Source organism: Staurois parvus, unplaced genomic scaffold (genome assembly GCF_062004578.1).
Source record: "Staurois parvus isolate SC_StPar_1 unplaced genomic scaffold, SC_StPar_1.0 ptg000264l, whole genome shotgun sequence".
NCBI lineage: Eukaryota > Metazoa > Chordata > Amphibia > Anura > Ranidae > Staurois > Staurois parvus.
Window position 1 is genome coordinate 11,574,692 of NW_028318060.1, and position 21,695 is coordinate 11,596,386.

General features: G+C 43.2%; 1 protein-coding gene across 5 annotated transcripts in view; it reads left to right on the forward strand.

Annotated features, from left to right (window-relative positions):
* Positions 1 to 21,695, forward strand: part of SENP6 (SUMO specific peptidase 6) — a 154,491-nt gene that overhangs the window by 90,788 nt on the left and 42,008 nt on the right. For 4 of the 5 annotated variants that reach the window (XM_089681397.1, XM_089681399.1, XM_089681400.1 and 1 more), the window contains 4 exons: positions 10,323 to 10,514; positions 18,419 to 18,645; positions 18,788 to 18,900; positions 19,466 to 19,582. In XM_089681397.1, the coding sequence (XP_089537523.1) occupies positions 10,323 to 10,514; positions 18,419 to 18,645; positions 18,788 to 18,900; positions 19,466 to 19,582 (649 nt within the window). The remainder of the gene's footprint in view (positions 1 to 10,322; positions 10,515 to 18,418; positions 18,646 to 18,787; positions 18,901 to 19,465; positions 19,583 to 21,695) is intronic. The other variant, XM_089681398.1, reaches the window with a different exon arrangement.

The window sequence follows — 21,695 nt, forward strand, 5'->3', positions numbered from 1 at the left end:
CACAATGATCTGTGTTTCGCTGTGTCTGATGGACAATGTGGTGACAGGTCACGGCATTGTGCAGCCCCTAGGGCGCACACAAGGCGCGTGATCAGTAGGATGTCATATGACGTCCATCTGGAACTAGAGAGCACCTGTCCAGCCGGAGTATTACAAAAGGCCAGGAAGGACGTGGTTAAGATAAGTGATCTTAACTACTTTTTTGATTCCCCCTGCAAATATTTTCATGCAAAATTATTTTACTTTCTATGCAAACTATAGACAAAAGATATAACAAAACTGGGAAAGCGTGCATATTTCATCTTATGATTTGTTCGGTTTATTACCATGCTAAATTTGCATTTCTCTTCAAAGCATAGCAAACTCATTTTACAAATTAAATAAAGGCTGTTTTTACATTTTTACTTTTTAGTGCTCAATCATGCTGCTACTAGTTTTACTGGGTAGTGAAGGAGCCATGCTATTTGCTGTTGAACTGCTTAAGGACCGCCCTATAGTAGATATACACATAATTTTGCATTTCCGGGTAAGGGGCGTGCGCGAGCCCTACTTGTGCTGCCATTCGGTGATCACCAACAGAGAGGAGGGCTGCTTTGTCTACCAACAGTCCTACCTGTCAGTTTGGGCACACTGCTCTGGATGGCTGAGCCATCCAGAGCAGTGTGCTTACAGTGAAAAGCACCCCACACCCGTCCCCTAGTAAAACACTCCCATCACACAGTTATCCCTTTGATTGCCCCCCGATGTTAACCCATTACTGCCCAGTGCCAAAAGTTGTTTTTTTTAGCACTGATCACTGTATAGGTGTCACTGGGGATGTCAGTGCCCCCAGTGTCAGAATGTCCGCCGCAGTCCCGCTATAAGTCGCTGATCGCCACCATTATTAGTATAAAAAAAAAAAAATTCCAGTATCTATACCGACATTTGTAAACGCTATAACTTTCACGTAAACCAATTAATTTAGATATATTGGGATTTTTTTTTTTTTAGCAAAGACATGGAGCAGAATATATTTTGGCCTAAATTTTTGACAAAATTAGATTTTTTTAAACATTTTTTACTAGACATGTTAAATAGCAAAAAGTCCAAATTATTGTTTGTTTTTTTCTCAAAATTGTCGATCAAATAACACTGAGCTCAATTCGTGGCTAAAAAAGGACATAAATTTAATTTGGGTGCAGCATTGCATGACTGCGCAATTGTCCGTTAAAGTAACGCAACTCTGTAATGCAAACCGCTTCTTTAACCGCTTCTTGACCGCCCTACAGCAGTAATATTGCTACAGGGCGGCACTATATACAGTATATATATATATATATATATATATATATATATATATATATTTGTGTATGTGTGTGTGATTTGTGCTGCTGTGGTTTTCACGCCCCTCCCGGATAGCGTCAGATTGCCCATCAGTACACCAGTAATCACATTTAACCCCTTGATTGCCAGGACCACTCTCATACACAATAAACCTCCATTGCTAGTACAGTGTCTGAACGGATCAATATCTTTGATCAGATCAGCACTATACCAACATTCACATTAGTATAGTGACCCCAAAAACATAGTGTTAGTGGGATCAGAATATCTGTATGGATTGATTGTGGATCAAAGCAATTTATATGCACAACGATGTATTGCAGCCAACCCCCAAATTCAAACCTTGCCAGACTATTCGCATGGAAACCTATTACAGTTTCTGAATTAAATTTTTTTTTTTTTTTTTTTAGGCCTAACCCTCAACATGGGCATTACTAAAAAAAAAAAAAATGAATTGCGGTTGTATTGGTCCACAAACCTGATTCATCATATGCCTGTGTTCTCTGCTGCCATGGACAGGCATAGATATGAGAGTATAATGTGTTTTATGCATTTTAACGACAACACTCTGTCATCCTCGGAGTGACCCTGAATTTGACCGGCTCCACAAAATTCGGCCACTCGTAAATCACCTTAACCAAAAATTTGCAGATGTCTATACTCCCCAGCAAAACATCTGTGTTGATGAGTCCCTCATTAATTTTTCTGGCTGCCTTGCATTCAGTTTCTCCCCAGCAAGCGTGCCAGATATGGGGTCAAGATATAAAAGACCTGTGAGAGGGCAACATGCTATAGATATAAGTTTCGGATTTACGAGGAAAAAGATAGTCACACGGAGCCCCCCCCCCCCCCCCCCCCCGGATGCTCAGATTACATGGGGAGCAGTGGCAAGATAGTTTGGGACTTGGTGTCATCCTTTGTTCCGCATGGGGTACCACTTATACGTGGACAATTTTTATTCAAGCATGCCACTCTAGACATTTGTACAATCTTGGAATTGGCGCATGTGGCACCTTGTGACCTAATGTGTGCCCACCATTAGAATCAGTGGATGAAGGGCAGTATATTCTAATGGTGAGTATACCACACACTTTTTCTGGCAGAGATTTCTTCTCTTTTTTTCATTAAGCCCACAGGCTACATATAAAAAAAAAAAAAAAAAAGAATATAGCATATATACCCAACAAGGACCATCGACGTACTGGTACATCACTGGACTTTTGATGGTTATACAAGGATGATGCCTACAGCTGCAGGCATCATCCTGGTATCGTTTTTTTTTCAGCCGGCAATCGGCTTTCATGTAAAAGCAATCCTAGTGGCTAATTAGCTGCAGAATTGCATTTACAAGCAGCGGGAGACTATGCCCCCCTCCCCCGCTGCCTTCCATGGCCCTCTCGGGCAGTCCCATGCCATCGGGGGAACCTGAGAATGCAGCCGGTGTTTCTGCCAGCTGACCACAGAGCTGATTGGAGACCAGGATGGTGCCAATCATCTCTATATAAATATTGAATCCTCTAGTGTCAGTGAATCTTCCCAAATATTTCTTCAGTGTAATAATCCCAAAGTATGATCCATTTCCACTGTATACCTCCAAAAAATGAAATATAAACTAGATAGTGTATTATCCTCAATCAGTAATCAAAATCATATATACCGTATTTTTCGCTCCATAAGACACACTTTTTTCCCCCCAAAAAGGGGGGGAAAATGTCAGTGCGTCTTATGGAGCGAACGGAAAGCGGGCGGTCTGGTATTTCTGCCGCCACCATGTCAGAATATCGGGCCGGCCGCTCAGCTCTTCTCTCTTGCAGGACCTTACCTGTTCCTCTGTCCAGTGCTGCAGTCTTCCTGCGGCAGCTTCTGTGACAGCCGGGTGCCCACTGCGCATGCGCGAGAAGCGCTGCGCTTTGTGAATGGTCCGGCGTCTTCTGGGACACATGACAGGTCCCAGAAGGCTCCGGGCCATTCACAAAGAGCAGCGCTTCTCGCGCATGCTCAGTGGACACCCGGCTGTCACAGAAGCCGCCGCAGGAAGAAGGAAGGAAGGACAACTCCGCGGAAGTGGGAGCGGGTACCTGTCAAATTCAGGTACCCGTTCCCCCTCCCTCCCCAAAGGTCTGCAGTCTCTGGTAATCTCCTTTACTGTCTGCAGTCTCTGGTCATTCCCTGTACTATGTCCGCAGTCTCTGGTCATCCCCTGTACTGTGTCTGCAGTCTCTGGTGATCTCCTGTCCTGTGTCCGCAGTCTCTGGTCATCTCCTGTCCTGTGTCCGCAGTCTCTGGTCATCTCCTGTCCTGTGTCCGCAGTCTCTGGTCATCTCCTGTCCTGTGTCCGCAGTCTCTGGTCATCTCCTGTCCTGTGTCCGCAGTCTCTGGTCATCTCCTGTCCTGTGTCCGCAGTCTCTGGTCATCTCCTGTCCTGTGTCCGCAGTCTCTGGTCATCTCCTGTCCTGTGTCCGCAGTCTCTGGTCATCTCCTGTCCTGTGTCCGCAGTCTCTGGTCATCTCCTGTCCTGTGTCCGCAGTCTCTGGTCATCTCCTGTCCTGTGTCCGCAGTCTCTGGTCATCTCCTGTCCTGTGTCCGCAGTCTCTGGTCATCTCCTGCCCTGTGTCCGCAGTCTCTGGTCATCTCCTGCCCTGTGTCCGCAGTCTCTGGTCATCTCCTGTCCTGTGTCCGCAGTCTCTGGTCATCTCCTGTCCTGTGTCCGCAGTCTGTGGTCATCCCCTGTACTGTGTCCGCAGTCTGTGGTCATCCCCTGTACTGTGTCCGCAGTCTGTGGTCATCCCCTGTACTGTGTCCGCAGTCTGTGGTCATCCCCTGTACTGTGTCCGCAGTCTGTGGTCATCCCCTGTACTGTGTCCGCAGTCTGTGGTCATCCCCTGTACTGTGTCCGCAGTCTGTGGTCATCCCCTGTACTGTGTCCGCAGTCTGTGGTCATCCCCTGTACTGTGTCCGCAGTCTGTGGTCATCCCCTGTACTGTGTCCGCAGTCTGTGGTCATCCCCTGTACTGTGTCCGCAGTCTGTGGTCATCCCCTGTACTGTGTCCGCAGTCTGTGGTCATCCCCGTACTGTGTCCGCAGTCTGTGGTCATCCCCTGTACTGTGTCCGCAGTCTGTGGTCATCCCCTGTACTGTGTCCGCAGTCTGTGGTCATCCCCTGTACTGTGTCCGCAGTCTGTGGTCATCCCCTGTACTGTGTCCGCAGTCTGTGGTCATCCCCTGTACTGTGTCCGCAGTCTGTGGTCATCCCCTGTACTGTGTCCGCAGTCTGTGGTCATCCCCTGTACTGTGTCCGCAGTCTGTGGTCATCCCCTGTACTGTGTCCGCAGTCTGTGGTCATCCCCTGTACTGTGTCCGCAGTCTGTGGTCATCCCCTGTACTGTGTCCGCAGTCTGTGGTCATCCCCTGTACTGTGTCCGCAGTCTGTGGTCATCCCCTGTACTGTGTCCGCAGTCTGTGGTCATCCCCTGTACTGTGTCCGCAGTCTGTGGTCATCCCCTGTACTGTGTCCGCAGTCTGTGGTCATCCCCTGTACTGTGTCCGCAGTCTGTGGTCATCCCCTGTACTGTGTCCGCAGTCTGTGGTCATCCCCTGTACTGTGTCCGCAGTCTGTGGTCATCCCCTGTACTGTGTCCGCAGTCTGTGGTCGTCCCCTGTACTGTGTCCGCAGTCTGTGGTCATCCCCTGTACTGTGTCCGCAGTCTGTGGTCATCCCCTGTATTGTGTCCGCAGTCTGTGGTCATCCCCTGTACTGTGTCCGCAGTCTCTGGTCATCTCCTGTCCTGTGTCCGCAGTCTCTGGTCATCTCCTGCCCTGTGTCCGCAGTCTCTGGTCATCTCCTGCCCTGTGTCCGCAGTCTCTGGTCATCTCCTGCCCTGTGTCCGCAGTCTCTGGTCATCTCCTGCCCTGTGTCCGCAGTCTCTGGTCATCTCCTGCCCTGTGTCCGCAGTCTCTGGTCATCTCCTGTCCTGTGTCCGCAGTCTGTGGTCATCCCCTGTACTGTGTCCGCAGTCTGTGGTCGTCCCCTGTACTGTGTCCGCAGTCTGTGGTCGTCCCCTGTACTGTGTCCGCAGTCTGTGGTCGTCCCCTGTACTGTGTCCGCAGTCTGTGGTCGTCCCCTGTACTGTGTCCGCAGTCTGTGGTCGTCCCCTGTACTGTGTCCCCAGTCTGTGGTCGTCCCCTGTACTGTGTCCCCAGTCTGTGGTCGTCCCCTGTACTGTGTCCCCAGTCTGTGGTCGTCCCCTGTACTGTGTCCGCAGTCTGTGGTCGTCCCCTGTACTGTGTCCGCAGTCTGTGGTCGTCCCCTGTACTGTGTCCGCAGTCTGTGGTCGTCCCCTGTACTGTGTCCGCAGTCTGTGGTCGTCCCCTGTACTGTGTCCGCAGTCTGTGGTCGTCCCCTGTACTGTGTCCGCAGTCTGTGGTCGTCCCCTGTACTGTGTCCGCAGTCTGTGGTCGTCCCCTGTACTGTGTCCGCAGTCTGTGGTCGTCCCCTGTACTGTGTCCGCAGTCTGTGGTCGTCCCCTGTACTGTGTCCGCAGTCTGTGGTCGTCCCCTGTACTGTGTCCGCAGTCTGTGGTCGTCCCCTGTACTGTGTCCGCAGTCTGTGGTCGTCCCCTGTACTGTGTCCGCAGTCTGTGGTCGTCCCCTGTACTGTGTCCCCAGTCTGTGGTCGTCCCCTGTACTGTGTCCCCAGTCTGTGGTCGTCCCCTGTACTGTGTCCCCAGTCTGTGGTCGTCCCCTGTACTGTGTCCGCAGTCTGTGGTCGTCCCCTGTACTGTGTCCGCAGTCTGTGGTCGTCCCCTGTACTGTGTCCCCAGTCTGTGGTCGTCCCCTGTACTGTGTCCCCAGTCTGTGGTCGTCCCCTGTACTGTGTCCCCAGTCTGTGGTCGTCCCCTGTACTGTGTCCGCAGTCTGTGGTCGTCCCCTGTACTGTGTCCGCAGTCTGTGGTCGTCCCCTGTACTGTGTCCGCAGTCTGTGGTCGTCCCCTGTACTGTGTCCGCAGTCTGTGGTCGTCCCCTGTACTGTGTCCGCAGTCTGTGGTCGTCCCCTGTACTGTGTCCGCAGTCTGTGGTCGTCCCCTGTACTGTGTCCGCAGTCTGTGGTCGTCCCCTGTACTGTGTCCGCAGTCTGTGGTCGTCCCCTGTACTGTGTCCGCAGTCTGTGGTCGTCCCCTGTACTGTGTCCGCAGTCTGTGGTCGTCCCCTGTACTGTGTCCGCAGTCTGTGGTCGTCCCCTGTACTGTGTCCGCAGTCTGTGGTCGTCCCCTGTACTGTGTCCGCAGTCTCTGGTCGTCCCCTGTACTGTGTCCGCAGTCTCTGGTCGTTCCCTGTACTGTCTGCAGTCCAAAAAAAAGCACCTACGCCCCAACCCCCCCCCCCCCCCCCAGCTGCGTGCGTGAGAGTTAACCCTGTGCCGATATGTAAACAGTGGTTGCACCATGCATGTGAGGTATCTCCGCAAACGTCAGATCAAGGGCAGTAATTCTAGCACTAGACCTCCTCTTTAAGTCTAAATTGGTAGCTTGTAAAGGCAGTTTGTAGCCATTGCACGGGGCATGCGCAGTTTTAAAGCTTGTTGTGTTTGGTATCTATTTACTTGGCATAACATCATCTTTTATATGTTACCAAATAATTGGCCAATATATTGTGTTTTTGTGCATTAAAAGTAAAAAAAAAAGTGTATGTTTTTCCAAAAATTTGCGTTTGAAAAATCATTGTGCGAGTACTATCTGACATAAAAATTTGCAGCACCCACCATTTTATTCACTAGGGTGTCTGCTTTAAAAAATATATAATGTTTGGGGGTTCAAAGTAATTTCCTAGCAAAAAATACTGGTTATTTTGCATATGAACAAAAAGTGTCAGAGAAGGCTTGGTCTTCAGGTGGTTAGAAGAGTGAATGATGTGTGGTATACAGTTCTAATGCTGGGCATAAAATGCATTCACCCCCAAACAAGACCCTTTTTTTTGGAAAGTAGACAACCCAAACTATTTGCTGAGAGGTATGTTGAGTCAATAGAATAATTTATGTTTTTAAGACAAGTTTTTGGAAAATGACAGAAAAATAATTATTTTACACAGAATTGTCTCTTAAATGATTTATTGCTCACCCATGCCATGGGTATTTGTGGAATTACTCCCCAAAATATATTCTGCTTCTTCTCCGAAGTATGGGGGTACCACACGTGAGAGATGTTTTGGCAGTCTAGCCAAGTACAGGACCCCAAAATCCAATAAGCACCTTCAGGCTTTTAAAGGGCTTCATTTCCTCATTACACTTCCTGACTACCTATCACAGTTTCGGAGGCCCTGAAATGCCAGGATAGCACTCCCCCCCACACATATACCCATGTCTTGTGGGAGTAATATATAATTTAAATGACAACTTTGTGTAAAAAAAAAAATAAAAAAAAAAAAAAAAAAAAATATATATATATATATATATATATATATATATATATATATATATATATATATATATATATATATATAATATAATTTTCCAAAAACTTGTAGAAAAAAAAAATAAATCTTCCATGGACTCGATATGCCTCTCAGCAGATAGCTTGGGGTGTCTACTTTCCGAAAAGGGGTCATATGGGGATGTTTGTACTATCCTGGTATTTTAGCACCTCAAGAAATGTGATAGGCAGTCACAGAAAGTAAAAGCTGTGTAAATTCCAGTATCTATACCATAGTTTGTAGATGCTACAACTTTCACACAAAGCAATCAACATACACTTATTGGGATTTTTTTTTACCAAAAACATGTAGCAGAATACATTTTGGCCAAAATTTATGACTAACTTTGAGTTTACTCATATTTTTTATAGCCGAAAGTAAAAAAAATAGTTTTTCTTCAAAATTTTCGCCTTTTTTTGTTTATAACACAAAAAATAAAAAGCGCACAGGTGATCAAATATCACCAAAAGAAAGCTCAATTTTTGTGGAAAAAAGGACGTAAATTTAGTTTGGGTACAGCATTGCATGACCATGCAATTATCAGTTGAAATAGTGCAGCGCCGAATAGCAAAAAAAGGCCTGGTCATTAAATCCTTAGGATGGCAAGTGGTTAATGTGTGTTTTTGTTTTTCTTTTAGCTTTATTGAAAGTGTACAAAGTGGCTCCACACACCTGTGCAGTGCTCTGTGGTGTGGTGACATATGGTGCCATCCAGTGCACTGCTCAAAAAATGCAGCATGTCTGCATTTTTCAGCACCACTTGTAACACTAGTGTTATGGTTTGAATGGGCCACATAGCAAACAATGTTTTTCTATGTTCCCTTGTAGAAATTTACAGGTACACAAAACCCCCAGTTCTCTACACATGGTGTGAAGGAGCCCTTATGATACTGCAGATGCTTTTCTGCCACTTTCCCTCCAGAGGATTAACCCCCCCCCCCCCCCTTCCTGACCAGGCCATTTTCTTCATTACTGTCGCAGCGTTACTTTAACTGACAATTGCGCGGTCATTCAACGCCGCACCCAGATGAAATTTACGTCCTTTTTTTCCCCATGAATTGAGCTTTCTGCGGTGTTTGACCGCCTGTGCGGTTTTTATTTTATGCACTATAAACAAAAAAGACTGACAATTCTGAGAAAAAAAAAAAATAATTTTGGACTTTTTGTTATTAAACATGCCAATAAAAAAGTTTTAAAAATCAAATTTCATCATAAATTTAAGCCAAAATTTATTCTGCTTTGTTTTTGCTAAAAAAAAAAATTCCCAATACGTGTAAATTAATTGGTTTACGTGAAAGTTATAGCATTTACAAATGGCAGTATAGATACTGGGATTTTTTTTTCCTACTAGTAATGGCGGCAATCAGCAACTTTTAGTGGGACTGCAGCAGGCATTCTGACACTGGGGGGAACCAACTTTGTGTCACTGACATCCCCAGTGACACTAATACAGTGATTAGTGCTAAAAAAAAAACAGCAATGACACTGGGGCAGGAAAGGGTTAATGTGAGGGGAGATCAAAGGGTTAACTGTGTGTGTAGGGAGTGTTTTACTGTGGGGGGGGGGATGCACAGCCATCCTGAGCAGTGTACCCGAGCTGACAGGGAGGAAGACTGTAAACAAAATAGTCTTCCTCCTCGTCGGTAAGAACCGGCGCCAGCGGGTAATCAGCGGCCGGGACCCAGTGATTGACATCCACAGCTGCGAATGGCTGCGTGGGTAGGGTACACGCTCAGTTAGCGCGCACCCCCTACCCAGAAATGCAAAATCACGTATATATATATATATATGTGATTTTGCGCACGTGTAGCAGTATATCTGCTATACGCTGGTGGGTAAGTGGCTAGTATACACAGAAGCGGCAAGATCTGCTTCAGTGTTGACTCATTTACACCATCCAGTACACTAAAAGACATGCACGCTGGTGTACATTGCATAGGGGGAGTGCAATGCATTGTTACGACTCACTGTTTACTTTTTACTATTTTTCTTTTTTTCTTCTGTTGACACACTGAACTGCATTGCTTAAAGCAGTATTAAACCCAAAAACAAACATTTACTTTATTTTAGCTTACCAGTTCTTACAACAAACAGTTGTCTTTAGAATAAAGGAGTGTCAGTGGTAAATGGTTTGTCTCATCCCTCAAACTGCATGAGAGTTTGCTCTTTTGAAAGACAACAAACCTACTGGCTGGATCACCAGATGGAAATAAAGGGAAGAAAGCATAAAAAAAAACTAATTCAGCCATCGCATCTAATGAATAGTAAACTGCAATATATTCCATTGTTTGGGTTTTGGATCAATACTACTTTTAGGAACATTTCTGAGATACAAAGAGTTGAAGTGATCTCTAATATCTTTTAGAGCAGACGGGTGTAAATTTATGGCAATCCGTGTTACCCTTTGACATTTATATCAGATGCATTCTCCATATTTTGTTCCTATTTGATGTGCGTAATTGTGCAATTTAGGTTGTCCTATTAAGCTCTTAACTTTGATAATGTAATGAAAATAATGCATAGTTTTTACTTAGCAGTGCCTGAAGATTCTGAAGATGAGCATCTGGAGTTGAATACATCAGAGCTAATAAAGTGTGAATGGTGCTGTGCACGAAAACTTTCAGTGGTGTTTTTCCAGAGTACAGCCTCCCACTGCCAGAAGCTTCGGTCACAGTTTAAGATGAGCAAACAGAATGGTTTAGGATGGTATGATTCCAATTCTTCAAGTAAGTCTTTACATAAAGTCTTGAATTAGGGTAGGAAAGGACAGCTAGCTAACTTTGAATGGGCAGTCAAAATGTATACTGCTGTCTGCCATAGAGTAGCTGCTGCTGTTAATTCTGACAGTGCTGGAAGACAGCTGCTGAGGACAATGTCTAATAGCTATGAAAGAGGCACAGCAGAGATGTTTAGCAGAAGCAGCTGCCAGGCAGGTAATGGTAACACACTATTATACATAAATAATTATAATGTGTCCAAATGAAATGTACTCTTTTCGTTTTTATGTATAAAAAAAATTTAAACTTTCCTTTTTTTTTTTCGTTCAAAAATTTGGATTATATTATTGGTTAATAATTCTGTATTCAAAAGCAAAGGGCAACATTGGAATTAGTCTTTATAAGCATGTACAACAAGTTATTGGCATTTTGAAATAACTGCAGAAAAGGTCTCTGGGAGGTAAGTTTCTGGTGCAAGCTTCACAGAACTCGGATTTTGTTCTCTGGTTCACTTCTCTCCACTGTTCTCTCACTAGCTCTTTCTCACTGTTCTGGGTGGTTGAGAAATAGACTTTCATGAAGCGGTCTAAATTAATAACACAAACATGCAGAGCAGGGTGCAAGCAGCAGAAAGGCAGTGAAAGATGTCAGGTGGGTAAGTGTAACTTGTATTTTGCACCTAGAGCTGGGGTAGACAACCTTACAGAGGTGAAGGTCTACCTGGACAAATATGGGAGTAGTCAAAGATCACCGAGCAGAGTGTCGCCCAGTGTTTTTTCCTCATACCAGATTTAAACCTTTAATTTTTTTACTACCATGTTGCAATCGCATGCATTGCACGGAAATCATGGGTTTAAATCATCTCCAACATATCGCCTACTCACCACCTATCAAACACACTTAGATCGCTTTTCAGTGGAACAGCTATGCCTGCTGCACTTGTGAACGAGCCCTCAGTTGCATTAAGCAGAAGCAACCTTAAGGCTTGTTCACGCATAAAGTTGGGGGGTGTAAAACCCTGTGATTGAATCGCAGTTTTACCACCCTCAATTCTTACCCCTTTAACTGCTGAGGCAGCAGCCAAAGGTCTATATGAGCCACAGCAGAAATTGAAATCCCTGTTGCTTTTGGTGGGTGCTACCGCCTGCTAATAGTGACCCATTCAAGTAAATGGGACGACTCCTCAAGCGTCCCGCAACTGCATTCTCTGGGGTACAAGGGGTTAAAACAGGTGGTGAGAGCACAAAACGGTGCCTCCTTTAACCCCTTGTTTGCTGTACTGCACAAGGTTGCAGAGCAGCCTCATTCACATGAAGGGGGGTCATGCATGGCAGGTGTTACACCCACCAACCATGACACGGGGTATAAGTCCTGCTGTGGTGGAGACTTGTGTACACCTCTGGCCACTTCTGCTGAAGGGAGTGCGGAGAGGGCGAGGTGGTAAAAACCCGTTTTAACTATGGGGTTTTGCCACCCTCCAAACTGCAAATGAACCCTTTCTGTTCTAAGCCCCCTATAAGGCTGATTTCACACTGACGTGCTGCAGTTTACCTGCGGTGTGGGTGCAGCGCAGTGCATCTGCAAATTTCCTGGGTTAGCTGTGCTTTGCTATAGACTTTTATTATGTCCTGCAGGTGTGGTGCACTTTCTGAGTAAACCGCAGCACATCAGTGTGAAAGCAGCCCTATAGTATTATCCTCAGTGTATTGCTTCACACTGCCCTGAAGATCTCTTCTTTCCAGCTGCTGGCACCACTCTGGAGACCGCTAGCAGGAATAAGAGGTGGAGTGCAGTTGGTATCACTCTACATAAGACAGGAGTCAGCCCTACAGAGGAGGCATCAGCTTATGCAGTTCTTGCTCTCTACTTCTGCTCCAAATTTTCAACTGCCATAGTTCCTCTACATTGCACTCTGATGCTCTGGGATGGCGGGTCAGCAAGCCCAGACAATGATCTACCTGTCACCTGGCTGTGGTCTACTGGTAGATTGCGATCTACAGGTTGCTGACCCCCGACCTAGAGTATGTTGGGTCAAAAAGTTTGAATAGTGGGGAAAAGGTAGAACCTCTATCAATTTTTTCTGTTTTCTGGGCTTCATTAGAGAAATTTTCTCTCACTTCTGTCCTGCTGACCATGGTATCACCATACAGGAAATCTGCAGCAGGGACACAGACAAAAGAAAATCAGACAGGAATTCTAGTCTTGCCCTACTCTACTAAAGAAAATCATTTAATTTGTCCATGTTGCTGTTGGAGAGTCGTATCTACTTCCTATCTGGTGGAATGTCAGCCAGATAAGTGAGGGTAAATCTCTCTAATGGAGCAGAGTATAGCAATATATATTGGACAGGGGTTCTAATCCGGCCACAATCCATCCAAAACTAAGAATGTTTTGACGTGAACATACACTTTAACTCTTGGAAACTTACATTGTATGTGCAGATGTTTGGGAGTTAATCTGTTCTTTGGGCAGTGTGAAAGAACATTTTTTTTTTAATTTCTTAAAAAGCAGTCCAGACATAAACTTATGTGTAAAATATGTTTGGGTATCCTGTAAAAGTTGTCTGATATGCATCAGATGTTATGTTTGCATTCAGTTGACATCTAACTGAGATTTGGTAACCCCTGCCTTGGCTTTAGTCTTTTCAAAGCTTAAAGGATAAGTTCACCTTTTGGACAAAAATAATAAATGCACGTTTTTTTTGCAAGTAAAAAAAAATGTACATTTATTATTTTTGTCCAAAGGAGCCTGGAAAGCATTGCACCAGCAATCAGTAGATCGTTCATGCCATGCAAGTCTCCTGCAGACCTGTCAGAATATCTGCTTACCGTACAGGATGTACAAGCAAGCAGATATACTGACCGGAAGCTTCAATGAACTACCACGGCGCTGCACAGTGCCATGGTAGTTCATTGAAAACTACAAGCCAACAGCCGCTAAGGCTGTTGGGATTTGTAGGTACTCATTCACAGAACTCTGAATGAGTGATGCAGCCGTGTGAAAGGAGCGCCGCACGGTCTTGCTGTTTTCAAATCTGACAGGTAGTACGGGGAGACGTTTTCCCGTACTGTCTGTCGGGGGGGGGGGGGGGATTGGGATGGTGGGCGCAGCTATGGGAACATGTTACATGTTCCACCATAAAAACAGGTGGAACATGTGACATGTTCCAAAGGTGAACTTATACTTTAAGCTGGTCATAAATGGTTTGAATCTCAACCAGTTCAGCAGGGATCGGCCGAGATTCAATACATCTAAAGGCAGACTGATTGTACCCAAGTCGATACCATGTGCAACCATTTTAGGTCTGAAGTATGCAAGTAGCTCCCTTACAAACCCTCCTCACAAAACTGGTAGAAAATAATTAGTGTTCCTTCCATTATGTGTATCCTAATCATACCGAACAGTACAGCACACGGGCAACTTATTCATACACAGTAATTTACAGCTTCGTACCTTCAGGTGATTGGACACTAGCAAGCTTTTTGAGGATGTAACTCTACTCCTGTATGTGAGATGGCGATGGGACTCTTCTTCAAGGAGAAACTAGCTTCACTACTTTATTATTTTCTTCTGTCATTTTTCTAAAGAATTTTTCAGTTAGCCCTCATCGTGTATTTGGATTGGCACAACCACAGCAGTGTTGCTTCGGACACTGTTGAGTTAGCTGGAGGGTGCTATACAGGAGAAGGCCATGGTTTATCACAATGGAACCCAGTCCTTGAAGACACTTTTGGGGGTATGCCCATCATAATGTGTGAAACCTGGACCTTTTATATACAGCCCTGCATTTTGAACTGATAAGACAGGGTTGCTCTGTATAATTGACAATTACTGTGTAATATGTGGCTATGTTTGCAATGTATTTACTTGATGGTGTAAACGTTTCGAACTTGGCACAAAAAATTATTCCACTTAGGTGGATGAGCAAGTGTTAAATCACACCACACTTAACGCCTCTTCCACCTAGAGCCCTTATAAGGTACTCTGGCACTTCCTCATGCCCTTTCGCCACGTGGATTCATTGCAGGACAGTCAGTCTGCACTTGGGTTCCTGAGTATTCCTACTAGACACACTTTCCATATCTCCTACACTCTACTCCTTGCATAACCCAAGGGGGAATACCCTCACTTGTAGCTATGGTGGAGACCAGGCAAAAAGGTTCCAACTGTAAAAAGTAGAACATTCGCTCTGTCAAAGACCTGCACAACATTTGGCTTCAGTGACTATGCATCCCGTTCACCATAGCAAGAACCTGTCTTAACACCGGCTTCATTATCCAATTCTATCTCTATTTCTGGCACACAACAAGCAGTCTGTTTGACAAAAAGTAGAATTTTCTACATCTATGTCAATTTCTTGGACAAATTACAGCCCTAATACAGCGATCTTTTGTCCAAAGCTCAAAAATGCCCACCTTTTCTTCTCCTACTCCGGTTTCAGAGTCAGACTCCGATATGCTGGTTCTCGGGGATGCTGAATCAGAGCGAAATGAAGAGGATGTACTAGCAGCATTGGAGGAAGCTGCAGAAGATCTCTCTCACACTCTCGATATTTTGCCGAGGCAGCTTCCCACAACATGCTTGCTAAAAGCTCATTGCCTCTGTCTGCAAAAGCCTTGGCATTGTACAGGTGGACTCTCCTTCATCTTGCCACACCCCTTTGTGCACAAAGAGTGCATCTCTTCCAGCAGAACCTACCTGTAAGAGACGCCTCAAACGAGGTACATGACTAATTAACCACTTCATGTCCAGCGTATGTATATAAATATCGAGATGTTGTTTTACCGGTAGCATGGTTGTAGCCATGGTCCTGGTATCAAATTGTTTCAGCTGGTAATTGGCTTTCAGGCAAAAGTGGTCTGGTTGGCTTTACAGCCGCCCAATCACTTTTTTGGGGCTTGAAAGCCTGCCCTACCTCCGCTGTTCCTTGACGCTCCCACCCGGGCTGCAACTGGTCAGGTCAACTGCACACTGTGGTGAATGAAGCCAGAAGTAACAAAGATGTTTTTCACCTCTGGCTTAGCTTCCTTGGCTGGTGCTGGTCAGTAAGTACCCAATCATACCAATCTGTTTGATTGACTGCCTTGGAGGGCAGAGGAGGGATCAGGGGTTTACTAGAACTTAGATCTCTCAATAAAGAGTACCTGTCACTGCCAAAGTTATCACAAGGGATGTTATTCATCTCTTGTAATAGCAATAAAATTGAATTGAAAAAAAAAATATTGTAGAAAATATAAATAATTTAAAATACATTTTTTTTTAAATTGAAATGTATTTTTTATAAAGCACCCGTCTGTATATAGTGATTGCGCCACACTTGTGTGGAATCCCTGCAAATGTCAGAGTGAGAGCAATAATTCCAGCACCAGAGCTCACATTTAACACTAAACTGGTAACCTGTAAAGGCTTTAAATCGTTGCCTACAGAGGTTTGAAGGTACCGTAGTTGTTCACCATTTCAGATATGTGCAAAATTTAAAATCTTGACTGGTTTGATATCTATTTACTCAGCACAAAAATATCTTAACATCTTTTATGTTTTACAAAAAAATTGTAAAGGCAAAAGATTGTCTGCATTAAGGTAAAAAAAACTTTCAAAAGCTTCTCCCCCCAGCTGAGCCCAATCTCGATACAGCGCTGTGCCTGTCTGCAGCTGCTCTTCAACTCTTGTCTCTTCTCACAGGAGACTCGACATTTTATTCTCCAGTGCTACTGGTTTCAGAAAATTTATAATGTCTAATGGTTCTAAGTAATTTTCTAGCAAAAAAAAAGCCAATTTTACCATGTATATGAGAAACCTCAAAATTGGCTTTGATGGCAAGTGGTTAAAGCGGTAATAAATCACGACCTTTTAAAAAAAAAAAAAAAAAAAAAAACCCTGCAAGGACAATGGCATAATGTGCTAGTATGCATCACATACTAGCACATTATGTGAAACTTGCCTTAAAATGAAGCCCTCCAGCTGCGCGCTGTCACCACTGACAGGGCTTCCATCATCTTCACCCGGTCCTTCTGGGTTTGCAGGCTTAAATGACCAAGCTGTGATGACATCACTCCCACACATGCACGTCACTTTTTACTGAACGGGCATGCCGTTCCATCAGAGCGCATGCGCACGTACTCCTTTACTAGTAAATATCTCCTAAACGGTGCATTTTTAGGAGTTATTTACAGTACCTGCAGGTGAGCCTTGTTATAGGCTTACCTGAAGGTACAAGTGAAAAAAATGACTTTACTACCACTTTAGAGAAGTCACAGTTGGAAAAGTTTTGCTTCCTCAGAGAATGTTAACAAACCCTCCCCTTCAGTTGCTCCTAGCTTCCTTAAATACCAAGGACCTCCATGCTCTTCCCAAAATCCAACTTCAAAGTTCAGTTGTTTCTTTCAGCACAAGGCTTGGGCCACTAAGGCCACCAAACCCTCCCCAAAACACTCTACACAATGAAGGGGCACCCTCACTCCTAAGAGGGACTTATTTTGTAGTTTGCATCTCTCTGGACCACAGACATGCCAGACCTGTGGATTCACTCTGTAGATTCTGTAGGTTACAAGATTTCAAAATTCATACTTTACAGTATTAGGTTCACTTTACAACATAACTACTTTAAATTTCTTGACAATTACTTATACAGGGTACAGCTATGGGCACTATTTATGTGCCCAGCTATGTCAATCTCACCATGGGATATTGAGAGGAACACTATATATGGAGACATAACCCCTTCTCCCAGCAGATCATTTTTTTTGCCCGTATTATCAATGGTATTTTAATATTTAGCATGGTGAACCTGAGTCAGTAGAACCTTTTCAGTAATAACGAGTTGGGTCTTTGTTTTTACCCATGTTGTAAATGAACACACTGGTATTCCTGGAACTGGAATATTTCCATGAAGACAATAAGGTTTGCACCAGAAGTCACTTTAACCCCATAAGTAGGAACTTGTATCTACAAAACAGCTGACACCTCAGAAAATGGGTCAATGTCATCCTCAAAAGCCAATTCTGCTAATTTGAAAAAGAACGGCTCAAATTGGACGATTATGTCCTACAGAGTAAGATTTTTTTTTTTTTTTTTTTTTTTTTCTGAATTTTAGAAATACTCTCTATAGGTTAATTGTAGGTGTGAGTCCGGAGTCCCCCTACATGCTTTGTCAGGTTTTTTTTTTTTTGTTTTTTTTTTGTCGTCTTTCATAAAAGTTGTGTTTTATAGTACGTGAATACCTCTAGTAAATATAGGAGCTCCCCCTGTGTCCTGTATTGGCTTGACAAGTGAAACTGCTCTGAAATGCATTGTCATGCTTGCAGGAGAGACCTTTCCACCTCCTCACTAGACTAAGAAGCTCTTCTATCACTGCATGCAACACATATGCACAGCCACTCTGCTGAAACAAACAGTCTGTATCCAGTATTTGAGTCCATTGCTGTACAGGCCATAGTTCACCCTCACTAAAATCTCCTTGTTGCTGTTCATCGCTTGGTACAAAACCCAAGAGGGGATAAGAATCATAGGAGATGCAATTGGGAAGGGGGGGGGGGGTGTCATGTCTTCAAAAGCTTGCCAGTGTTGAAACACGGAAAGGTGCAAACCTATAACACCTGTTGTATGAATATGTTGCCTGTGTCTTGCACTGTACTCCAAAATATGGAATTTCCTGGTAAGTCAAAATTCCTCTTATTTTCTCTGCTTATCTAGCTGTTTGGGTTGTGTTTTAAATTTGATGTGTTTATGTACAATGGTTTAAAAATATTTATAGTGCTAATATATGATATTTGTGGATGACAGCAGTGTATATTATATTTAATTTTATTTGTCTTTCTGGACAGCTGATTTACAGAATAGGTACCATACGTAAAATCAAGGAACTTTTCTGACCAAGTGTTTTTCAAACCAGTTTTTCTTTTTTTCTTTCCTAGATGTGGAAGAGCAATTTATTGTCTTAATCCTTGAAAAGCCCCTAAGCGTGGAAGAAAATGCTTGTTTTGAAAAAATTTTAAATGAAATTGGAGTAAAAAATTCAGTCCCAAATTTTTTCTCAAAAATTGGATTTGATGAAGCTAACCGAAGACTTGTAGCCTTTACAAAACACTTGGAAGAAACTCCTCCTCACCATTCATCATCAAAGGACCACGTAGCACGAAATGTAAATGTTTTTTTTGTGCTTTTTCCTGAAGATATATTCAAGCTGTCCATTACTACCTTGTGTATAGTCAGTTTATTAAAATTAAAAACTTACTAAAAGCAATTTTTAGCAGAACACTGACATTTGTCTACTTGAAACACAGGTGACCTCAGAAACACGAATGAAGTTGCGCAATTCTACAACACAATTGCAGTTTTTTGATGATGAAGATGAGGCTGGCGACACACACAGTGTCTTCGTTGGTCCCATTGAAAAGTATGTACTTATTTATCAGTAAGAATTGGTGATTCATAGCAGTTAGCTTATAGAATTCTATAGAATATGTGTATAGTTTTAGTGAAATAACATGGCAAGCTTCTGGTTGTAGTTGGCAAGGCGTGCTGACTATACTTGGTAGGAGACATAACTGTATTATGTAGTAAAAGAAACTCTCCTAGAAGAATCAGTCAATAAATGTTTTTTATAGTAAAGCAATGTGTTGAGGTGTACCTTTTTTATTATGAGGTTCTATCCTTTCCCTATGCTATTCAAAACTGACAATGTTTTGGCAGGGGTATCAAGCCTAGTAAGTGAATACTAGTTACATTTAGTGTTTCAGATCATCTCACAAGACTGATGCTTAGTTTGCTTCTACTTAAATTGTGCAGGTACCAGAGAGCTGGAAATTATGATCCATTAAGTAGGCTTTGAGATCTAGAGTCGAAGACAGTGGTATATTCTATAGTACTCCTCTACTCGCATGTCCCTTATCAGCTGGTAAAAGTTCCAATGTGAACTTTCATACTACAGTGTACAAATTCTACTTTTTGTTCCTTTTTAGATTGATTGTATATCCACCGCCTCCTGCAAAAGGTGGAATCTCCGTTACAAATGAGGATCTCCATTGCTTAAATGAAGGAGAATTTTTGAATGATGTAATTATTGATTTCTACCTAAAGTAAGTTACCTATTTGCTTTTATTACATTAAGTTGTTTTTTTATATTTAAAAGGGCACATATAGTGGGTATAGAAAAGAATTACCCCCCTTTAAAATATCATTTTGCTGCTTTGCAACCTTTAATGAAGACAACCGTTTTTGTTTTATCCAGCTGTATTTACTCAGTGCAACTTATAACATCCAAGTAAAAGATATAACGCCAACATGTCAGAAAAAAAATTCACATACTGAATCATTGAGTTGGAAAAATGTAGTCCACACACACATCAATGATTTTGGGGGGATTTATTATATTTTTTAACGAAATGAAGATTGTCGGTCTCCAAAAATGTTTATAATTTACATTTTATAGACGTGATAGTTCACCAAGATTAATTCAAATGTAATAGAATGAATGTGGATGGTTATTTGATTTTTTTATTTTGTCTGCAATTTTCTCCCATTTTAGTGCATGTTTATCCTTCAAGCAAGCTGCAGCCAGTTTTTTTTTGTTTTGTTTTTTTTTAGTTAAAATGACACTAAACAATATCCCTATTCCTGCAAAGCCATCCATAAACATACACTACCTAATGCCCTATAATCTATTTTTCATTAAATTGTTTTACTGTAGTTCTTGTTTGGATTGAGCAGTACATGTTAATTGAAGTCATGCGCACTGCTGTATGCACACTACGTCCCAAAGTCCATGGTCCATAATTCCTAGTCCATCTGGGTAAAGAGCAAGAAGGTGTTATATTGCAGTTTACCAATCATTGGATGTGATAGCTTCATAGTGAATGTGGTGGCTGTTCACCTTTTTTTGGGCTTTTTTTCTCTCTACTTTTCACCTGGTCATCTGGCCAGTTGCCTACACTATGGATGAAGGAGCAATAGAGAAACCTTTTGGACAGTAGCATTTTTTTAAATTGGGGGGAGGGGGTGTTCGATATACTAGCAGATTTATTATTATTATTATTATTATTTTACAGTATTTATAAAGCGCCAATAGTTCACTTAGCGCTGTACATTACAAAGGGGGACAGAACATGTGACAGAACAATAACAATACAATGCAAAACATGAGGGGATCGAGGGCCCTGCTCTTTCAAGCTTACAATCTAGGAGGGAGGGGATGGTGGCACAGGAGGAGATAGCTGTTGGGGGATGGGGTGGTAGGAAGAGTGGAGGAGGTTGGCAAGTTAGCAGGGGGTGGGGTAGGCTTCCCTGAAGAGGTGGGTTTTCAGGGTGCGCCTAAAGGAGAGGAGAGTAGGTGATAATCTGATGGGTTGGGGCAGGGAGTTCCAGAGGATGGGTGACACCCTGGAGAAGTCCTGGAGGCGGGCATGGGAGGAGGAGACCAGGGAACTAGAGAGAAGGAGGTCTTGTGAGGAGTGGAGTGTGCATGCGATTTAGATGCAAAACGGCAGTTAAGCAGTTACATCAGCAGTTTAAAGCTGATCATTGTATACACCCTTTTCAGTGATAAATGGTTTGTTTATCTCAACCCTCTAACTGCTCCATCTGCAGAACAGCTTGATCTGTTGAAAAACAGACTAACTGGCAGGATCACCATGTGAAAATAAAGGAAAAAAGCCTAAAGAAAAGTATAGCAGTCACTTTATCTACAAATTGGTAAGCTGCAATATGTTTGCATTTTGGGTTTAATACCGATTTTAATGACACAAGATTGGAATTTTTCATTTTTTTTTTTTTAAACCAGTTTAGTGTCATGTTAAAGATTAAATGTGCTCAAATCTGCCATCTAGTGGATTTAAAAAGCTATACAGTCTTCAATGTTAATACAGATGTACAGGTGTGTGTATGTATGTATGTGTGTATATATATATATATATATATATATATATATATATTACTGTATGTATTTTTCAAGCTCTTTTCCATGTTTCGTAAAGTGGCTTAGACCAATATAAAGCACAAACCTTTCAAGACAGCCTCTGTCGGAAGTTAAATTGACATCTATGTACAGTTTGTTTTTGTTTTTTTGTACTTGCCACTCTACATATATGAATAGAGCTGTAGTGTGTTTTCAGTGGGTGCAACAGTTTTTCTAAAGTTAGCAACATCAGCATGAGTTGGTTAACTTGGCAATAATGCTAGAACTAATTTGCAAGT